This window comes from Alternaria triticimaculans (genome assembly GCF_023758025.1).
Source record: "Alternaria triticimaculans strain BMP 0046 chromosome Unknown scaffold_41, whole genome shotgun sequence".
NCBI lineage: Eukaryota > Fungi > Ascomycota > Dothideomycetes > Pleosporales > Pleosporaceae > Alternaria > Alternaria triticimaculans.
Genome location: NW_026055998.1, coordinates 79206 through 99149, shown reverse-complemented (window position 1 = coordinate 99149; position 19944 = coordinate 79206). Strand labels below are relative to the sequence as shown.

Sequence of the window (19944 nt, the reverse complement as noted above, 5' to 3'; positions counted from 1 at the left end):
CACTATATGGCGCGGCTTAAGGATGCGCCCAAGCAGGCAGGTACGTGGCGTCGCAGCTACCGTCGAGCTGGCGGGTAGACGCGAAGCTCTCCAACATGCCCACTAGCAACACAATCCCACATGGAGCTCTCATCCGAGCTTATATAAGCTGACACTCATACTACAGCTCCAAAACCTTCCACGCCCTCATCAGACGACAATGCCGCAACCCAGCAGCTCCTCGCCGAGTCCAACTCTCCAAGCGCAAACCCACCCTCATCGTCCGCAGTCCTCGGCGCCAACCTCCTCAATGCAGCGCGTCCTGGAAAGCTCAAACGAGTCAGCATACTCCCCGAGGGAGCCAGACAGAACCTAGCGATAAGAGGAGACCCGTACGAGATTGAGCTGAGCCCTGAGAAGGGTCGGTACGCGCTCCCGCTGAAGGTCAATCATAAGCCGTTGAAGATCAATAGGAAGAAGAAGGAGAAGAAGAAGCCAGCCAAGAAGAAGGTGCAGGCCACTGTGGAGGCAGTCGAGGAGCGGAGTGACGTCCCCGCGCCTTCGTCAGAGCTCCCGGTGCACCATGACGCCGGGCCACAAGTGGATGAAGAAGAACGAGTGGAGGATCTGGTAGAAGCAGAACCCGACATACGTTCCTCGCCGCCGGAGCTCGCACCGCCGGAACACACCCCATCTAAAGCCGCCCCGCCCATACGCGACAATGGCGTGGTCGATCCCACTGGTACGACAATCCTAGATGGAGAACCTGCTGGTGCGGAGGAGGACAACAGCAGTACACGAAGAACGTCGAAACGGAAGTCGGAGTCGGATCACAGCGAAGAACAGCCCTCCAAGATTCCGAGGAAACAAAGGCGGACGACTGGCGAGTCGAGCGCATCGAGAAAGAGTCACCCACAAGTACGCATACCGGTCCGGCGCAGCTCGCAACAGCAGGATGTGGCGACTGCGACTGGACATGACGATATTCAAAGCACGCGAGAAGCCGCCGAAGTCCATTCAGCGAAAGCGAAGGCAAGGGAAAGGTGGCTCTTAAATCTCATAAATCCCATAAATCCCCCTGCACGAAAGCTGAAGCCTCGTAAGAACCGTGACAACGGCACTGTCGAGTCTAGCCAGCAGCTACCAGCTAATGGGAGAGGGTTGCAAAAGCACGCAGAGCCGCCCAAGCAAGCTCCGGAAGTTGCTGATGCCCCAGAGACTGAGCACGCGCCTGTTATTGACGTGTCTGGGGACGATTCAGACGAAGACGACGCTAGTAGCGTCGCTGAGGAAGCTGATAACATAACGCGCCCTGTAGGAAGGCCTGGGAGCCTCGACGCCGTCTTTGAGTTCCTCAACCTAGAGGTACGGCCAGGAAAGTGCCGGACCAAGCTGGCTACCACCATCAGACGCGCATGCAAGACATACAGAGCGCATATCCAGGAAGGTGACCTTTCCATGGAAACTGTCGTCGATGAGGCCGACGATTTACGAGGAGCGCTCGGACAGATCAGTATTGATGTCGAAAAGAAGGACCAGCGCGCCTTCAAACGAGATGCTTATCGTCATGTTTTCCGGGCTCTTACACTGTATCTCGAAGCATTGTATGCGTGGCTACAGGACAATAGCGGTGACGTAACCGAGTCTTTGGAAGCTATGAAGATCCTATCACCCCTGATCAACCAGATGCTGGCTTTCAAAGATAAGATCGCTGAGTGGAACGTTTCTGTACCTCAACGTTCGAAGGGCGACCGAATCATCAAGGATGTCGACATTGGTCTCATTGCCCATCTTCGACAAGTAAGCAAAGCGTATCGCGGACATCTTAGTAGACTCAAAGCCAGGGAGGAGCACCGCAAGATACAAGAAGACTTCGAGCGCAAGATGCAAGAAAGAGAAGAGGAGGAGAGCCGTAAAGCCGAACTTGAGGAAGCACGAACGCAGCGGTGGAAACGTTGGCAGGCTCTGCACATCGTTCGCCTGACTTGCGAGCCCGATGCGCGCAGAAGAAGCAAGCTGGCTATCACAAGGCTCGAGGACTTGGAGGAGAGAGACGCTAACGGCGTTGTGTTTGAGCGTTTGCCAGTATTCACACCTCGCTCAGCTCCACCGCATCGTCAAGCATCGGCGTTGAGCAATAAGCCGGAGTGGACCGAACAGGAAGAGACCGCTCTGCTTGAAGGTTTGAGACATCTTGCTGGTACGTTGGAAGTCGTTGTTCACAGCTTATCGTCATCGCACTGACATGTACTCTAGGTCCTCAGGTCTTCGAGAAGATATTCACAACGTATTGCCGGCCCGACTCATCTCATCCACTTAGCGGCCATTTGCGCGATCGCAGCGTCGCGGAGATTGTCACAAAAGCAGCACAGTTTCGATTAGACTTCCAGAAGCTATATCAAGACAACGGCTGGGAGATTGAGGAATGGATTACGAAGATACCAGTATTGCCGTAAGTGTGGCATTCTTCGATCAGTTCGTCCGATTTTGCTCCATACGCCACTGTGTCTCTTCCCGGGAAGCGAAAGTGGGTGTTGTACCAACGTCACTCTTATCGCCGTTTGTCTCTTTATGATACCCCTCGTCTGCTATATTTTTCTGATGCCAATGCAAACAACATCATTGGCGCCTATGTCTCCACCAGCCCTGATAATGGCCGTCCATCTACTACATCCCTGTGTGCTCCATCTTCAAGATTACAACACAACATCGCACCCAACAGTATGCGATAAGTACAGTTCCCACTGCAGATCTAGTGAAAGCACGGGTCTACCCTTTCGCTCGTGGGGTACGTGGCCAGATCACTGGCCGTGAATGACAATTACGCGAATGCTCAACCGCCCACTGGTAGACATAGACTTTGGTACTGGTAATCTGCCTCCACTTCTCCACTCGCTATCGCACCTATACACAAAGCGCAATATTCAACCTGGATCATTTTCACCTTGGGGTTCAGCGCACGCGCCCCTCCACCGCCCTCGATCGCAAAGTCACTCTCTCACTTTTAAATTCTCGCACTCCCTTCTCCCTCCTGACTACTCCAACCCGCCTCTCACTCTCAACTTACCGCGACCAACACCCAAGCTTGAGCATTCTCCAGTTTCAAGTCAACGATCCTGACGACATACGATACGTAATACTTACCACACCATCACCATCCCACAATGTCTCCTCCCGCAGCTGCTTCTTCGTCCTTCTCCCACGCGGTCAGCCTTGCCCACTACGAGACCAAGAACTCGTTCGAGCTCATGGTCATGGCGAAGCTGCGTTGTGTTTCTGACGCGGGTGAGAATCAGGAGATTATCGCGCGGCTGATGGCGCAGGATAGGGAGAATGGGACTTGGCCTGGGAAGCACGAGGAGGCTGCGACGAAGACCGCTGGAGCGGCTGAGAAGATGAATGGGGAACAGAGGGTTGTGGTGCCGGTGAAGGGGGTCTTGGGTAAAAAAGAGAGGACTGATGGGACTGGAGTTGGGGGTGCGGGAAGGCCGGATCACGTGCCTGTTGCGATTGTCTCCGGAGATAGACGCGCGAGGACTGCGACTGCGGGCACCACTGCGACTAGCACGAGGAGCAGAAGCCCGATAATCCCCCTGTCGCAATTGGCACAAGAATGGGATCAGGATTGGGGTGCACCTTTCGCTTTTCCCCTCGCCGCTACCACCAGCTCAAAATCCCAGGCCAAACCCCAAGCCAAACCCACGACTCCATCCGAGTCCGTCTCCAGTGGCTCAAAGTCACCCGCCACACCCACCTCTCCCACCTCCCCCGTCTCGCAAGCCTCTCGCGTATCTCTGGCAACTCCTGCCTCGTCCCCTCCACCCATCCCGGCTTCATTGAAGTCGAATCCGTATAACCTTCTCATGAGCGATGAGCAGGACGATGAAGAAAAAGAGGACGATGAAGAAGAAGAAGAAGAAGAGAGCGAGAACGAGGGGCTCATCATCCCCCTGAAAATGTATACGGGGAAGGCCAGGGCTGCCGCCGAGTCTACAAGGGCTGAGGTCACGTATGCGGCAACGTTCAGTAAGGATACTGCCACCGCTCCTACGGAACGACCTAAGAACCTCCCGGCTCCCGATTCGTTGGCCAGTTCCGAGCCGTCTGCTGAGGTTATGTCGGTGCCGGGGGGAGGTGTGGTTCCCGAGTCTCCTGTTGTTGTGAGGGACTTTGGTGCTATGGTCTCGTCCTCGCGGTCACACTCAGCCGAAGAGGCAGCCCACAAGTCCGACATAGCCGCCTTCTACAACATGCCCCCCCTCTCGCCCGTTCAACCAGCGGTATCAAGGAAGAACACTGGCGTCCAGATTTTCGCGAGTGCGCCTCCATCGCCACCATCATCACCACCGCTACCACAGCATACTCACACCGTCCCATCCTCTCCCGCGCCCACCAAATCGGCTCCCCAGCGGCGCAACGAGCAGCGCAAACAAGATCAAGTTATCGCATCGTCAAATAGGTATGACGCACTGGTCGGCGACGACATCGCTGACCCTGACGACACCGCTTCTGCCTCCGTTGACACCGATGACGATGATGAGCATGAGAGCGACGTTGAGACCAGTGCCGTTCCAAAGCCCAAGACAAAAAAGAACAGGAGGCGCGGAAAGAAGGGTGGGAAGAAGGTGCAGGCCATGAAGCAGAAGGTGGAACAGGCTGTGGAGGCTCCTGTTGTTGTCCAGCAGACCCAGACGGTGGCGAACTCGAAGCCGAAACCGATGAAAATGAAAATGAAAATGGAGATGGAGAGGTCGCAGGCGCTGGGTGTCGTGGCGATCGTTATGGTTCTTGTTGCGCTTTTGGGAGCTCGCGTTCTAGGTTAGAGGTGCACGGCGCGTACTCAGCGTTCTTACCATTTGAATGGAGTCTTTCTTGGGGGTTGGCGGCATTGTTTGGAGTCCTGGGGTTCTACAAATACACGGTGGTTTACAGGGCCTTTTGGCGTTGTGGTTGTATTAGTATAGCAACATTAGACACCTCTCGCAACGCTTTGTGTGCGCAACGAAGGATCCAGTGCGCCACGGATTTAGACCGTCGCCTGGCCCTGATTTAGATTCGTCATTGACATGGTACTTTGCCATCTAATATGACCGCGATAGCTTGATGTTGTTCGCTGGTGTGCATGCCCAGGTGGTGTGTTTTGTTACGGCGATGAGCTTCATGCCACTTCGTTGGCTTCGTATCGAATCCGTGATAATTCGTGCGCCTTCGACTGCTCCGCATACCGCTTTAGTAGAACTGCGTCTCGAGATTTCTACGAAAGCGAGAGCGAACCGGTGCGTTCGTCGAGTGCGGCGGAATGAAATCGAACTCCACCATCATAACTGACTGGGCGGTGTAAGCTTAATCAAGCGCGCGTAGCCAGGAAATCCTGTCTCGTGTTGCGCGAATAATTCGAAAAGGGTGAGGATTCTAAACGTAAAGTCTTCCGTTCCTGGACTCGCCCTGGACGAGATGGCTACGGCTGAATGGAATGCACTAGCACCGCACGTCGTGGGCCTTTTGCGGTCATTTGAACTGCCGTGGACACCCTCAAGGCCGTCACCAAGCAGTCATCCCACAGGTTCCGCAAGCCATCGCGAGCTACGCGCGACAACGCCTGCATCACGAACCAACAAAGCCCACGAGTATACCATGTGAAATAACACCCCCACCGTGCAAGCGATGGCGCACCTGCATACACGCAAATCAACCAACCAATAACAAGCTTTCACGCAGCGGGAGGGGTCTGCGCTAGTCCGCAGCCAGAAGCTTGTAGGCAAAGCACCGCCTTCCCACAACCACGACATCATCACAATGCGCGAATTATCCCCCCCTTGGCGCACGCCGGCGAAGCAAGTAATATGTAGCCCATCCTACTTTCACGTGCGATTCCGTCGCCGCAATAGGCAAAACCAGGCCCACGATGGCAGTGGCTGAGCAACACCGCTGATCGCGAGATAAATCCCTCATACAATTATTTGCTGGGCCTTTGTACCCAGGCCGTATTGCGCTGGAGCTCACGTGTTTTCTGGGTGATTCTGCGGTCCTCTTCTTCTCCTTCTTATTCCATTCCCAATACACTGGTAACTTCCTGTACTCTGGACTTTGAACACGAAAGAGTTATTTTCTCTTTCGCTTACTTCGCCCTTGCGCTTTCGTTGCGTTGCTGCACGTAGCGATAATCCCTCAGTGTGTCACTGCGGATTGAGCGCATAGCGACAAAGGCAATATGTGGAAGCCGCCAATCAACTTCATCACGCTGCATTGTAAGTTGCAGACGGTTCCGTCTGATCCGGGAACGGCATGGCTAACGGGGTGTAGATGCATACATTCTCAGTTTCGGAATTCTGGCCCTTATCATCATCTATCCCTATGGCAATCTCTCGGCTATCGACGCATACTACTTTGGTGTCAGCGCGTCGACTGAATCTGGCTTGAACCCGTATGTTTGGGTTGATGTACTGGGATGGATGCCGTGCTGACAGTGCGTTAGTGTTGATGTCAAGGCTCTCAAGACATACCAGCAGATCTTTGTTTACATCACGCCTATTGTTACAAATCTGGGTTTCATCAACGTACTCGTCGTCGTTGTGCGACTACGCTGGTTCAAGCAGAAGCTCAAGGGTATTGGTATGTCAGATGTCGCTCTAAGCCTGCAGCTGAAGCTAACTCCCAATAGCGGCGGCACACAGTAGACCCAAGAGCTTGCAGCTGTCTATGAGCCGGGCTCAAACAATCGACAACACCGCCGACACGCGAAAGATTGAAGAGGGTCTCACCGGCGAGACCACAGTCTCGGAAAAGAAGCCTGTCCCCACTATAGACGAGTCAAACGACCAACCTTCCGCTCCTGCTCCTCGCATCACATTCGCCCCAGATCCTCGACCTCATGTCAACGAAAAGGGCGCTTTGTATGTCCCTGGTCCACGAGAACGCGATAATGGCGAACACATCACTTCGATGTCAGATGGTATGCTCGCAAATTGGATCTTCATAAGCAGATGCCTAACATGATCGCTACAGACGAAGACGAAGACGAAGATGAAGACCGCATCAAGCCCGTTGCAGAATCGAGCAATCCACTGCGTCGCCTCAGGTCAGAGACAAGAAGCATGAACACGCGCACCATGAGCAAGGCTACCTCCGTAGACCGCGCTGTATCCTCCATCTTCGTTCTTGGAAGTACCGCAAGCGGCGCTCGTCGTAGCGAAGACAAGCCGGCACGCAGGACGCCTACCATTGACCTGAGCTCCATGACCCGGGAAGAATTGGGTGGTGTTGAGTACCGCGCGCTGCAGGTTCTGCTCAAGGTTACCATTGGTATGTAGAAAGAGCGATGTATCCGGCTCGCTCATGCTAACCATCATTCCAGGATACTTCGTCGGCCTACACACACTTGGAGTCGTTTGCCTCCTCCCATGGATTCATACCGCACCAGCCAAGTATCAAGACTACCTCGCATCACAGGGTCAAGATAAGACGTGGTGGTATGCTTCACCTCCTCCCCTACCGCATCGCTATCTCTAACATCTCCCAGGGCGTTCTACTCCGCCCAAACCATGGTCGACAACCTCGGCCTCACCCTCACACCCGACAGCATGGTAACCTTCCGCGACGCCACCTGGCCCATGCTGGTAATGTCCTTCCTCGCCTTCGCCGGCAACACCTTCTACCCCGTCTTCCTCCGCCTACTCATCTGGTCCATCTACAAAATCGCACCCGCCGCTTCTTCCCTCAAAGAATCCCTGCGCTTCCTCCTCGACCACCCGCGCCGATGCTACACCCTCCTTTTCCCCAGCACCGCCACCTGGATCCTCGCGTCCATCCTCTTCGCCCTAAACTTCATCGACACCCTCCTAATCATCGTCCTCGATCTAGATAACCCCGAGGTAAACAGCCTACCCGTCGGTCCCCGCATCCTCGCCGCTATCTTCCAATCCGCATCTTCGCGCCATACCGGTACCGCGACTTTCAACCTCGCAGCCGTCAATCCAGCTGTTCAGTTCAGTCTGCTAGTCATGATGTACATCTCCATCTACCCCATCGCCATCAGCATACGCATGAGCGAGAGCTACGAGGAGAAATCCGTGGGGCTCTACGCCGGAGATGAGAATCTCGATGAGCAGAAGGGGGGTAAGACGTATCTCATCAGCCACATGCGGAACCAACTCAGTTTCGATTTGTGGTATATCTTCTTGGGGGTTTTCATGATTTGTATTGCGGAGAGTGATAGGATTATGAGTCAGGAGGACTATGTAAGTTTGCGATGTCCCTCGTGTATCATTGGAGTCGATGTCATGGCTAACGATACGAACAGGCTTTCAACGTCTTCGCCATCTTCTTTGAAGTCGTATCTGCGTACGGTAACGTCGGTCTTTCACTCGGTCACCCGTCGAATCTCACGTCGCTGTCTGGCCACTTCAACACGTTTGGCAAAGTGGTGATTTGCTTCATGATGCTGCGTGGTAGGCACAGGGGTCTGCCTTATGCGCTTGATCGGGCGATCAATTTGCCTCATGACCTCATTACGGAGGATGGACAGGAGGACAAGTATAGAGATGAAGATACCACGACGGCTGGGGGCGTTAGTGGGAGTGCGAGCGAGAGTGAAGGGAGGGGGAGGAAAATGATGAAGAGTCTTACGCAGTAACATAGTCATGGACATGTGCAATTAGAGGGGAACGAGCGTGTTTGTTGTACACATTAGAATAGACCGCGATGCATTTGACAAACATATTCACAGGATTCGCACGGATTCGCACGGATTTGAAATTCGAGGTTTACGTTTGACTAATGATACTTTGACTGCATACAGCTAACTACCTGATCACAGAACTCCAAAGCAACGATACGGTGAAGTACGAAGCAGCTTATACAAGCCCAACTTACCTACTCTCTAAACAAGCCATAGAAAACTAAGGAAAAAAGAAGGACCAGGGTCTACGAGGATTTCGCATCTATGGCCTTCCCGCTCACAAAAGCCTACCAGTTCATCCAATCAAACCCGCCATTCTGAAAGTTACTCCCCATCTGCGGCCGACGCTGAGTCCCCAGATGCGCTCCATACTCACCATCGCTACCCATACGACGTGGCGCCTCGCGGCCCTCGCTACCACGCACCGCACTACTACGATACAAACCGCCACCGCCGCCGTAACCACCAGAAGTAGACGGCCGCTCGTACCCGCGATCAATACTAAAGCTAGTCTGCTGTGGCTCGCGGAAGCTAGACGCGTACGACGGTGTGGCGTACGAGGAGGAAGTGCGGGAAGAAGAAGAGGAAGTGCTGGGCCTACCCATGCTGGCGAGGAGACGGCGAGTAGTAGATGGTTGCTCGAAACGAGATGAACCTAGAGGGCTGACGGAGCGGTGGTCATCGTAAGAGTGTTTGTTAGTGTACGCGCGGGGCCGCTCGGAAGCGCGCATGGGGCTGAGGTCGCGGTACTGGTACCGGCTATCGTAGGGGTCGCGCTGGGATGCAGCGCGGCTGAGTCTAGAGCTACCGGTTGTCTCACAACGGGGTTGGCTGGTGTAGTCGCCGTAGGGCTGGGAGAAGGGCTCGGTCATTCGGCTTGAACTGGAGGAGCCGTAGCCGTAGGGATCGCGGCTGGAAGATGAGTAGGGGTCACGGCGGGAGGACCGACCGGAGCTAAAAGGGTTGTCGCCGCCGAAGAAGGATCCGAAGGGCATGTTAGTTTGTGTGTTGAGAGTTACCTGGTGTGATGTGTTTGTTGGAATGGGTGGATGAAGACTGTGGTGTCTTCAACTTGTGTAGGTGCGTGTGTGCGTTAATGTGATGCCTTCAACTAGGAACTATACTGGGGACGTTTTTATACATCCGAAGCCACCGCCGGTCGTGACGAGACAGTGCGAGTGAGACCATGGTGTTGATGAACGATATGCTGGGTTGGCGTGTGGTGTCGGAGAACGTGCGGCAAAGTGCTAGATCAATGTGTCGTGTGAATGTATATAATTGCGCCACTGTGAATGAGGAATGTATATAGTGAAATGACGGCGGAAATGAAACTGTACCAGCGTGAAGACGCGTTTATATAGTAGAAAAATGAGAGAAGCTGTCTCAGCGACGGGAAAGACATTCACTAGGTGGTTGCGCATCGGATCAGTCTTTTTGTTTCGCGAGGTTGTGGTAAACCATCCATAGAATACAAGACGCGATATATCCTCGCACGTCGACCTAGGAAAACGCGAGATAGGTCTGCACCCTACATTAACATGAAAACATACAAAGTAGGTGACCTAACGTCGACGTAGGCTCCGGACGTGTTCAGTGTACGATAAAAGAAGACCATCGACCCCGATAGTCTTGGTGAGCGATGAGAAAAGCTAACATCAACACTAGAGTTCATGTCAGCGAAATTCCATCGGCTTCTCATTAGGATCTTCTCACCTAGAAGGGCGAAGATTGTCGCGATACCCAATGCATGAATAGAGCGGGTTTTGGCGGCCTCGGGTTGGGGTGTATCGACGTCTGCCTTGGTTTCGACGGGCAAACCAGACGCTATTACGCCGCTTTCGCTTCGAATCTCGGCTGCACTGTCGACCCTCTGAAGCGACCTAGACGCTGTGTCGAAAGCTGGAGTGCTATCGGACGAGCTTTTCTCGAAGGTTTCCTTGGCCGTGACGACCAGGTCCGCGGCTTGTTCTTTGCTTTCCATGGTCATGCGCTCCTGTTCTAGCAATCCAAGAATTTCTCGCTCGTTCTCGAGATGCCACAACTTCACCAGCTGCTCCATTGAGGCGTTGTGGCCAAGTTCCCTGCTAATAGTATGGCAAGTAGTTCCAGGTGTAAAACCCCTGAAAATCATATCCGCTGACACCTTGCCCGGTACTTTTACCTTCATAACTGTACATTCCCATCCTCCGAATTCCCCCTGTCCACCATATTCGATTTTCGTTTTGTGGACAACGTTCCTCTCGTACTTCTGCAAGAACAGGACGATAAGTTGACCTATAGTACGAGACCAAATGGGATCATTGTGGCGTAGGGATATAGAACAAAGTTTGACAAAATTGACCCACAAGAAGCGTGTAACAGGAGATGGGCGTTCATCCAAGAGTTTTCCAAAGCAGGCCACGATTCTCTCAAGCTCTTCAGCTTTCTCGGTCGTGTCCAACCAACTCATCAAACAGTGTAGGACGATGCCACGTGTCTGATCAGGTAGCGGTGGTTCGTCAAGTCTTGAAACCCGCCAAAGAATATATGAAGTATTACCTAGCCAGGCCAAGATCGAAGCCGGAGCTTTGGGTCGGAATTTACGTGTACGTCTATCCCACGTGTTTTTACTGTCTGTTCCTTTAATACTCAAAGCACAGTAATCGTCTGCAGCATCGTCAACGCATTCCTCGGAGGGAGGTAGCTCTTTCTCCAGCCAACCCGGGAACTTTCGTGAGATCAAATGCTCCAGCTGCACAATGAAGTCGCCCTGCGACCTATCTCTTCCAGAGTGAAACCGTAGCTCGATGATTTTACCGTATAGGTATGTCCAGTACAGCGGGTTGATAAGAGAAGAAGGTATGCGTTGGAATTCTGCCAAATGCGACTGTGAGATTGTTTCAATCGCATCGAACTCGCCCAATTCGTGCTTCAGGATCAATGAATCTTCAAGAAATTCGATGACAGTGCGATGTACGAACAGGATGCATCTCGATCCAGCGGGTTTAGAAGGGTCGGGTTCAGGTCTGGGGTCCTCGGACCCCCCTTCTTGCTTGCAGACTTCAGGGTTAACTCGATCCTCGACCAGTCCTCTACAATACCCATGTAGTTGTCTCCGAGCTTGTTTTTCATGCTCTTCGTACCATTTGTGTGGGTCTTGTCCGTCTTGGTAGTCCAGGACAGGCAATATAGAAGGCTCCTCCACCGATGATGGTGCCTTCATTTCATTTGCATCAAGGTGTAGACAAGACAATAGCGATAGTTTGATCGGCAATGTCTCGTGTTTTAGCACCATAGCAAAGATTTGATGCGCTCTTTCCCTACGCAATGGGGAGATAGAGTCGAGAAGATGATTGAACAGCTTCTTCAACTCAGTAGGCAGTGTGGCCAACTCCTTCTCAAAAACAGAGGCACCATCGCCGTCTTCCAACGCTTGTCGGAGCTGTTTGGTGACGAGTACAACCCAGAAGAAGATGCCATCCGATTTCTTGACAATCTCACTTGTAAGACGTTCTCGGGTGTTGTGGTCTTGCACAGACTCGAGCCTAGAACGTACGAAACACTCCATATCGTGCCTGGTGAGATCCTGTAATCGTATCCTTGGATCTCCAGCAAAAGCGTTCTCAAACACATTCTCTTCCCGGCTGGATACACATAGCTTGATGGAGTTTGGAGCGATCTGTGTCCATTTGCGGAGTGTGTCGACCATGTATTTCTGATCGTATTGGGGTATGTCCTCGTACTCATCCAAAGCGTCGATGAAGAAACAGAATCGATATGATTGCTGAACGGTTTCATCCCGTAGGAGGGCCATGAAGCCATCGCGAATTTCATCCGGGGAGAGGCTATGTGGTAGCTCCATCCGACCGTCTTTGATGCTCATCCGATGTTCCCAAATCTCTGGGAATGCCTTCTTCGTCAACTCTTGGTGGGATAACAACAGTTGATAAAGTGACGATCTCTCCAATCCGTTGAGTGACTTTTGTAATCGCAGCCTCGCGGGTTTCCAGAAGAAGTGGCTTGCCATCACCAGCGTTTTGTTATCTGTGGTTGTCAATGAACACGTTACACGTCAGGGAAGAACAACGTACCTGCCCACGCCAACAGCTGTTTACGTGTTTCCGGATGCTTGTACAGGAATTTCATGAGTGTGGATTTGCCCGACCCCAGCTTTCCCGCGATATGGAAGATTCCAAAAGCATGATGTAGCCATGAAAGGTATAGTTCGCGAGCGTTAGTCTTCAATGTAACGTCGTCGACGTCTGCATCTTGCTCCACAATCCATCGAAAGGTTTCGCTGTGCTCTTTCGCGATGACATCAACTCTGGCCTCCATTCCTTCAAACGCAAGATCATTGAGGAAACTCCGAGCTACGACCGATTCTTGAGCTACTTCAGTCAATCCAAGTAGCTCTTTCAACTGATCCAGGGCTTCAACACCCAAGGAAGCAACACATGTGCCTCGGCGAATACGCTCGATCTGTTGCGGTAACGTTTGCAAGATTGCTTGGTTTGATTGCGCATGATTTCCAAGGGCCTGGAGCTGCGCATGTACTTTCGAACTATTCCCGTATCAGAGAAAGGGCCCAAGAGCGACATCGTGACATTGACTAACCTGGTGAACTTGTCGAATTGCAGATGCAGCCGGTTACGGCAGTCTGCTAGCTTCTCTCCGAGTTCTTTCTTCTCTTTTCTGAACTTCTGATTCTTTATCAATGAGCCTACGATTTGACGCCTCGAGCCCGGCCTGGTTGGAGCAATCTTCTTCAGAAGGCGGAGAATCTGGTCTGACAGCTCACGGCACTCCTGAGCTAACTGACGGAGGACTCGCTCATCGTAGCTTTCCGCGTTCGTGGTGGGAGGGTCCAGGCTCGAACTTAGATCGCGCATCTGAATGGTAACTTCCTCCAGACTCTTGTTCTCCAACGTCATGCCGCTGGCAGAGTCGCGCATTTCTCTTGCAGAGCCGACAAGCTTTGCGCCGAGATCGACAAACTGAACGATATTGGCGATCAAGCCAATCGCTGTTAGGGCTTCCATGGTGGGCGATGCGCGAGATCCAGAATTCCATGTATCAGGGCAAAATGCGAGCTAGAACGCCATATCAGGGAACAAACCAGTGTCCAATTCTGGAACCAAAGGCTACAGCTCTGGTGAGCTGAGGATACACAGCGGGTGTGAAAATTGAGATGGGAGACGGAAGGCGCGCAAGGCAACCCCTCATTGCACCACCCATGGCGAGGCTGTGCCGCAATCATGCAGACATCCAATATGAGCGCGCCGATCAGCGCTGTCGTCCAATCTATGCACGGTAATGGAGGTTGTGTGCGAGAAACCTGTATGGTAACGCATACGAAAAGTGAGTGGAGTGGATAGGGTGTAGGGTGAGTGAAATGTGAGTGCAGGCTGCACATGGAACGGGAAGGTACCACCCACTACCCTGCGCCTCGTGGAAAGAAGCGGACGGACGCCCACCACGACGCTGGTGACGATGAGAAGGGTAAGTAACCTACATGTTTACGTTACTCTAGAGCCTTCTTGGGCTTCGTTTTTGTGGCCAATGTTGACTGCGGCGCACCTGTTTAGTTCCTTCCTTGCGTAAGTGCTCGCGTGGGGTCGCAACATCACTGTGCTCTTCTGCCTGCGAAGTGCCGTAAAACATCACCAGGGATGACCACTTATCGACTGAAAGACATGAGGCAAAGTCCCTCTGGTTCGTTACGGCCGTTCCTTGCGCATGTACATGATCTACACGATCTACACGTCTCCAGATGCCTCACACATGGTATCTTCCTGAGCATGGTCTCCTCGTGTGCATTATCTCCTCTTGAGCACGATCAGGTAGCCGGCGGCGTAACCAGCCCATCGCACTCCTTCACCTGGGTATCATCCTCCTTCTCTATCCGTCTCGACTTCGCACCGATCGCACCGCCAGGGTGATTCGTTCTAAACACAGCCTTCGTCTCATCTTGATGTAGGGCCTCTGCGACGGTCAACGCCAGCATATCGCCCACCGCAATGGTGACAGTGGTGCTGGTAGTCGGCGCGCAGACGCCAAACGAGACCTCCTCCAACTCGTGTATAGGCGCAGGCAGCAGTATGGAGTTCGGCCGGTCGTCAAGGATCGGGCAGTCTGAGGGTTTCGTATGCGATGTGATGGCGAGGATGGGCGTGTGGGTGGGTATGTGTTCGAGGAGAGCCATGAGCTCTGCTGTCTTGCCAGAGTAGGATATGAACATGATTGCGTCGTTCTACTTCTAGTCAGTACATTTCTCGTCTTTCGGGCTTTGGGATCGAACTCACCTTCCTGATGTCGCCGAGATCCCCATGTAGTGCCTCAGCAGCATGCATGAAGGAGCTCGCTATGCCCAGACTCTTCATCGTCGCGACCATCTTGCGCCCCACCAAGCCGCTTTTGCCCACTCCGCATATTATGAGTTTACCGCCAGTCTGGCTGGTCTTTGTGATGACTTCGACAGCCTGGAGGAGACCATCGCGCGCCACATGGTCGGACTCATATAGGAAAGTGACCTGCGAGAGCGCGGTGGCAGCAGTCGAAAGAACGTGGACGGCGCGCGAGAGCAGACGCGATCCTTCAGAGTCGCTTGCGGCTAACGGCGGGGTAAGAGGTTGGGTATCAGAACGCGCTCGTTTTCTCTTGAGTGTTGCTGGCGGGGACGATGTGCGTGATAGTGGAGAGGTCTCAAATGTCGCGGTCATGTTGGTGTGGAATGTGGAAGATCGGCGGACGTGACGTGAACGCAGGGTCAACTGCTGCTGTATATCAACAAGGCCCTGGCGATCTATGCGACAGGTCTACACATGCGCGATCTAGATTAGTCTTCCTCGGGCAGCATCGGAGGCGGATCCCAGTTTAGTAGGCGTAATACACTTATCGATGTAGCAGCGCGACGCGACACAACCACCAGACGGAGTTGCAACAAGCCCTGGAGGGCCTGACAGCCCCTCCATGATGACAATTCGTCGCATGCCGGCTCGAAACAGGCTTCAGGCCTCGTCCGCTTACTCGGAAGATACCAGAAGGCCGAGGGCGCGAGCCAGACCAGTAGTCTATGGTAATAAAGAAAAATGGATGGCGATATCTACGCTAGAGATGACATGCATGCAGCATGGGCCCGCGACTAGTCCGGAAGCAAAGATAGCCGTTGTCATCAGTCGAGACCAACCATCAAACCACGTTTCTGTCACTGTAGCGTCTGATCGCGAGGAATAGTCGTCCATGTTTAAGGTAGGGAACTGCATACGTGCGTAGACGGCAAACCGCTAGGTCCCGCTATGCTGAGGGCGGAGCGCCCGCTGCTTCGGTGAGTTTTGCCCGCCGAGCCCCCATACAAACCAGCCCCTCCTCCACCCCGTCAAGCTTTGTCATGCCCAATTCCTTCCTGTAGAGTGCTTGCGCTTGCTCGCCGCCGGTCAAGAGGACCATCCACCGGAGGTTTTCCATTCCGGCGCAGATCTCGCGACAGCATGCGATGAGCCATTTGCCGAGTCCTTGGCCCTGGTGTTCGGGGACGAGGTAGACGTCTGTGAGGTAGGCGAGCGTTGTGTAGTCGGTAATGAAGCGCGCCATGCCAATAGGCTTCTTGACGCCGTCCGAGACAGAGTACACACCGAGGGTGAGACTGTTGTCAAGCATGGTCGACAGGTCCGTGAAAGAGAGCGGTTTCGCCCAAAACATTGCGTCCGTCGCGTAGGCTTCCTGGACGAAGGTGTACGGAAGGAGCGACCGGTCGGAGGATATGAGGTAGGTGCCCGAAGCGACAGTGCGCTCCCATTGGAAGACTTTTGAGTTCATCTTGTGCTTGGATTGATGATTCAGAGTTTGTGGTTGCAGATGTTGGCGAGCAGCTTCCAATATACCTTCTGAGTCAACAGGTCCTATGTTCGGAGATATTCGCGACCCCTCGCGCCCTAGACGCCGACACCACCACCACCCAACCAGCGTGCGACAACGCGACGACTTCACCTCCACCTTCCACGCTGGACCTGGAACATATGGCATGCGCAAATGGATACCGCGATGCAAGAGCGAGGAGGTAGTCACCGCGACTGCCTTTTTCAAATGGCGGCGCTCATGTGAGGAAGGTGCATACATACGCGTACACCGTCGAGATTATGAGAACAAATGGTTGATTGTACGCTACATATAGCATACGCCCGTTCAATCGCGCTTACCCAGTCACTTGCAGTAGCCTTGGAAGCTGCGAGGATGTTTACTCCCAGTCACATCATGACCACCTGCGGTCACGTGTCGATCACGCCTGTTCGTGGTCAGTAAAGCTCTTCAGTGCCAACAGGATCTACCCACCATCACGGCCTTCGCAATGCGCTATCAGCGTATCTTTCCAAATTTCTCGGTCCAGAGTGGCGGGAGTGACGCGAAAGTCTTCATACCCATCCAGCGCCCCATACAACTCATAGCCAGCCTCGATCAGCTGCCGCATCAGAGGAAATAGCGCGCTCACGCGTTCGGAGAGGAGGCACATGGTGAATTCCTCGTCATACGTGTACTCACCTGGGCCATAAATGTAATCTACTCGCAGGTGGAAAACGATCGATGCGCCAGGCGCGAGCTTGACGAGACACTGCTGGAGCGGAGTGACATTATCTTCGTATTCTGTTCCGCACAATTCGACTTCGAGATGGCGCAATAGACGATCGCCTTCCAGACCGAGACCCCAGATATCAGTCTCGAAGAACTCAGCGACCTCCGTAGGTGTGAGATACAGCCACAATTTGGTATGATAATACCAGCGACGTGCAAACTCGCTCATAGTGTCGAGATCAACAAATCCCTCCCTACACATATGCGCGTATCCGTGTCCGCGTTGCTCGGCGAAAACCGCAACAGTCTCCCGATATGGCTCGTCGACGTCATCGAAGTATTCGTTGTTGATGAAAACCGGTTCATCTCGAGCAGGGGAGAGGATGTGGTCGTAGATCATATCGCGGAGCTCGCGGGGAAGCTTATGTTGCATGGCGGTACACAATGCCCGACAGGACTGCTGCGCGTAATGTTCGATATGGGCATCGGCGAAGTCTTCGTATTCTGACTGCGTACGATCCAGACTTGCGATTTGGGACGCCGTGAGTAGTGGGCTGTTCTTGTTCAGAACATGGTCGATAAGTGCGCAATATCTGAGTGTGCTGGTCCTCATATTAGCACTGAACAACCACTCCATCAATGACCCAGGTGTCTACATTGCCTTCAGGGTTATCGCGACTTTCATTTTTGTCCCCATGTATGCTGCAGCTCGCCTGTTCAGATTCTTGTATGAGGCTTTTGAGATGACTTACATGTACACGTTTTCACGAGTCAAATCGACTGTGTGAGCCATGTTGCTTTCGCTTTTGGGGGGCTTAGATGGTGGGGTTGAAGTTCTGAGAGATTTGGTTAGGTTGAATCAGGTCTGCGGGCTACATTAAGACAAAATCCTGGAAAGTAGGTGACCCAACGTCAACGTAGGCTCCAGGCTGTTCAGTGTTTTCCTGGGGTTGGCGTGGCTGACCTGTAATCCACATCTTTCACTCCGTAGGTTGAGTTTCTGGTCCGTGTGATCTTTCCCTTCACATGCACTTTGGATGACTGATCGCAACGCTGCGTTGAGAAAAGCACCCACCCCTCAATCCCTCCAGTCTCAACTACCCGCCCCAGCCTTTCTTCAACCACCTTCTCGACTCACTTGTTATCCGGCCATCGCCATGGAGGTGCGCACTCCGCCCGCTGTAGGATTCTTTCTCGACCATGAATACGTTTCCCAGTAAGTTCCGTCCGGAGTCTACGAATCTAGCAGCTGCTAATGAATCCAGTACCCTCAGGCACATTCGGATTCTGAAACACATCGAAGTACCCGACCGAGCTAAGCTCAATCGCACCAGGCCTCATCAAAGGCGTAGCAATCTTACGTTGAAGACCCGACAGCGATTCCAGAACCTCAAGCAAAAGCTGGCCAAAATCACGGCAAAACTAGACCAGCTCGAGAACGTTCTCCAGCAGTACTTGAAGGATCACATGACTCACCGTCATGGAATTCTTTTGGGACTACTACAAACAAAGTTTGCCCGAGAACTTCGCAATGAGGTATACGGCTATATGATAAGCGGCGACCAGTTGGCGATCAGTATCAATCATCATGACCTGGTCGCGACTGCCTCGCCAGCATTCGCCATACCCGGCCACACGATCGCAAGTCGTTCCAAGCACTTCCAGACGTCACTCACACGTGGTGGTTATGGCCACTTACTCGAAGCGAGGGCGATACTCAAGGACACGATGCTGGAGCTAGCGCACGCATGGTACAGGCTCTCCACGTTTCGTTTCATGCAAGCCCACCACGTCAATCTGTTCCTTGAAACCGATTTTCATGGCTTCGGCCTCGACACGCAGAAGCTAATCCGGAGTATTGAGGGTAAAGTAGCCGCCACGGATAGCTCTTAAGTTATTTTGCTAACTTTTTACTAGTATGTATTCTCCTTGCAATTGGATCATCACAAGATGAGCGCGCAAACAAGAAGATGTACTCTCCTTGCTACGCTTTAGCTTAGGCAATTTTAAGACATCTTATTATCTTTGCTAACGACTTGATAGCTGTTCACCCCTGTTATCTCGTCAGGCGATTGTGACAAACTCGCTAAAGATCTGGCTGAGCTTTACACGCTCAAGACTGGTGCCAACGTTCTGCTCAGCTTCCAGGCTATACCGACAGACGCAGTGTTCAGGGCAATGGCAGACCCCAGCGCAGCAGTCCCGCCCCAGGATCTCGCACTCCTCTTTCCAGGCATTCAGAACTTGATTGCAGCCAAATACCATGTCACGGTGAAGCTGGGCTACCACTTGAAGTTCAAGGTTGTAAGCGAGGAGCTGACGGAAGAGTGTTGGAAGGAGAAAATCGAGGATAATGACAAAGTAAGTCACATGGTGTGGGGACAGACACTGGCTAAATTCGTCCCAGGCCATACTTGCGAAACGCGCCCTCCGTGAATGAGCGGCCAGTGATGAATCTGATTCGTCTGACGAGTTCTATGGGTCTGCATTGTAGACTACAGGTTCATGGAAGAGGACAAAGTGCAAGGTCATAGCCTGCGTCGGAGACGACAGGGTGATGGAAAAGGAAGAAGGGCAAGGTAATATCTTGTGTTGGAGATGACATGGCGATGCAAGGGTGCGGCGGAGAAGATCGAAAGTCTCTGAGACGCTCTAGGCGTGGATATTAAGTTTCTTAAGTACAAATTAGTCCATTTGTACTCTCCAATCAAAGTAGTGGCGCTGTTTCCTCGCCGGTTGATAAG

General features: G+C 52.9%; 7 protein-coding genes across 7 annotated transcripts; 4 read left to right on the top strand and 3 right to left on the bottom strand.

Annotated features, from left to right (window-relative positions):
* Nucleotides 1-6: 6 nt before the first annotated feature.
* J4E78_010884 (uncharacterized protein) lies at nucleotides 7-2435 on the top strand (the record flags this gene model as incomplete). The annotated part of the gene is made up of 3 exons (XM_049371460.1): nucleotides 7-40; nucleotides 167-2179; nucleotides 2236-2435. The coding sequence occupies 3 exons, from the start codon at nucleotides 7-9 to the stop codon at nucleotides 2433-2435; spliced, it is 2247 nt and encodes a 748-aa protein (XP_049216836.1).
* Nucleotides 2436-3143: 708 nt separating this feature from the next.
* On the top strand, nucleotides 3144-4802 carry J4E78_010883 (uncharacterized protein; the record flags this gene model as incomplete). The annotated part of the gene is made up of 1 exon (XM_049371459.1): nucleotides 3144-4802. The coding sequence occupies one exon, from the start codon at nucleotides 3144-3146 to the stop codon at nucleotides 4800-4802; it is 1659 nt and encodes a 552-aa protein (XP_049216835.1).
* A 1388-nt stretch (nucleotides 4803-6190) lies between these two features.
* On the top strand, nucleotides 6191-8611 carry J4E78_010882 (uncharacterized protein; the record flags this gene model as incomplete). Its single annotated transcript, XM_049371458.1, has 8 exons — nucleotides 6191-6227; nucleotides 6283-6403; nucleotides 6455-6591; nucleotides 6641-6931; nucleotides 6985-7281; nucleotides 7334-7448; nucleotides 7499-8216; nucleotides 8279-8611. 8 exons carry the CDS (start codon nucleotides 6191-6193, stop codon nucleotides 8609-8611), a joined length of 2049 nt encoding a protein of 682 aa, XP_049216834.1.
* Nucleotides 8612-10246: 1635 nt separating this feature from the next.
* J4E78_010881 (uncharacterized protein) lies at nucleotides 10247-13674 on the bottom strand (the record flags this gene model as incomplete). Its single annotated transcript, XM_049371457.1, has 5 exons — nucleotides 10247-10317; nucleotides 10370-10930; nucleotides 11294-12679; nucleotides 12727-13196; nucleotides 13250-13674. 5 exons carry the CDS (start codon nucleotides 13672-13674, stop codon nucleotides 10247-10249), a joined length of 2913 nt encoding a protein of 970 aa, XP_049216833.1.
* A 797-nt stretch (nucleotides 13675-14471) lies between these two features.
* On the bottom strand, nucleotides 14472-15354 carry J4E78_010880 (uncharacterized protein; the record flags this gene model as incomplete). The annotated part of the gene is made up of 2 exons (XM_049371456.1): nucleotides 14472-14885; nucleotides 14938-15354. 2 exons carry the CDS (start codon nucleotides 15352-15354, stop codon nucleotides 14472-14474), a joined length of 831 nt encoding a protein of 276 aa, XP_049216832.1.
* A 574-nt stretch (nucleotides 15355-15928) lies between these two features.
* J4E78_010879 (uncharacterized protein) lies at nucleotides 15929-17837 on the bottom strand (the record flags this gene model as incomplete). The annotated part of the gene is made up of 3 exons (XM_049371455.1): nucleotides 15929-16533; nucleotides 16964-17793; nucleotides 17833-17837. The coding sequence occupies 3 exons, from the start codon at nucleotides 17835-17837 to the stop codon at nucleotides 15929-15931; spliced, it is 1440 nt and encodes a 479-aa protein (XP_049216831.1).
* A 520-nt stretch (nucleotides 17838-18357) lies between these two features.
* Nucleotides 18358-19640, top strand: J4E78_010878 (uncharacterized protein; the record flags this gene model as incomplete). The annotated part of the gene is made up of 4 exons (XM_049371454.1): nucleotides 18358-18416; nucleotides 18466-19069; nucleotides 19244-19561; nucleotides 19608-19640. The coding sequence occupies 4 exons, from the start codon at nucleotides 18358-18360 to the stop codon at nucleotides 19638-19640; spliced, it is 1014 nt and encodes a 337-aa protein (XP_049216830.1).
* Between the last annotated feature and the right edge of the window lie 304 nt (nucleotides 19641-19944).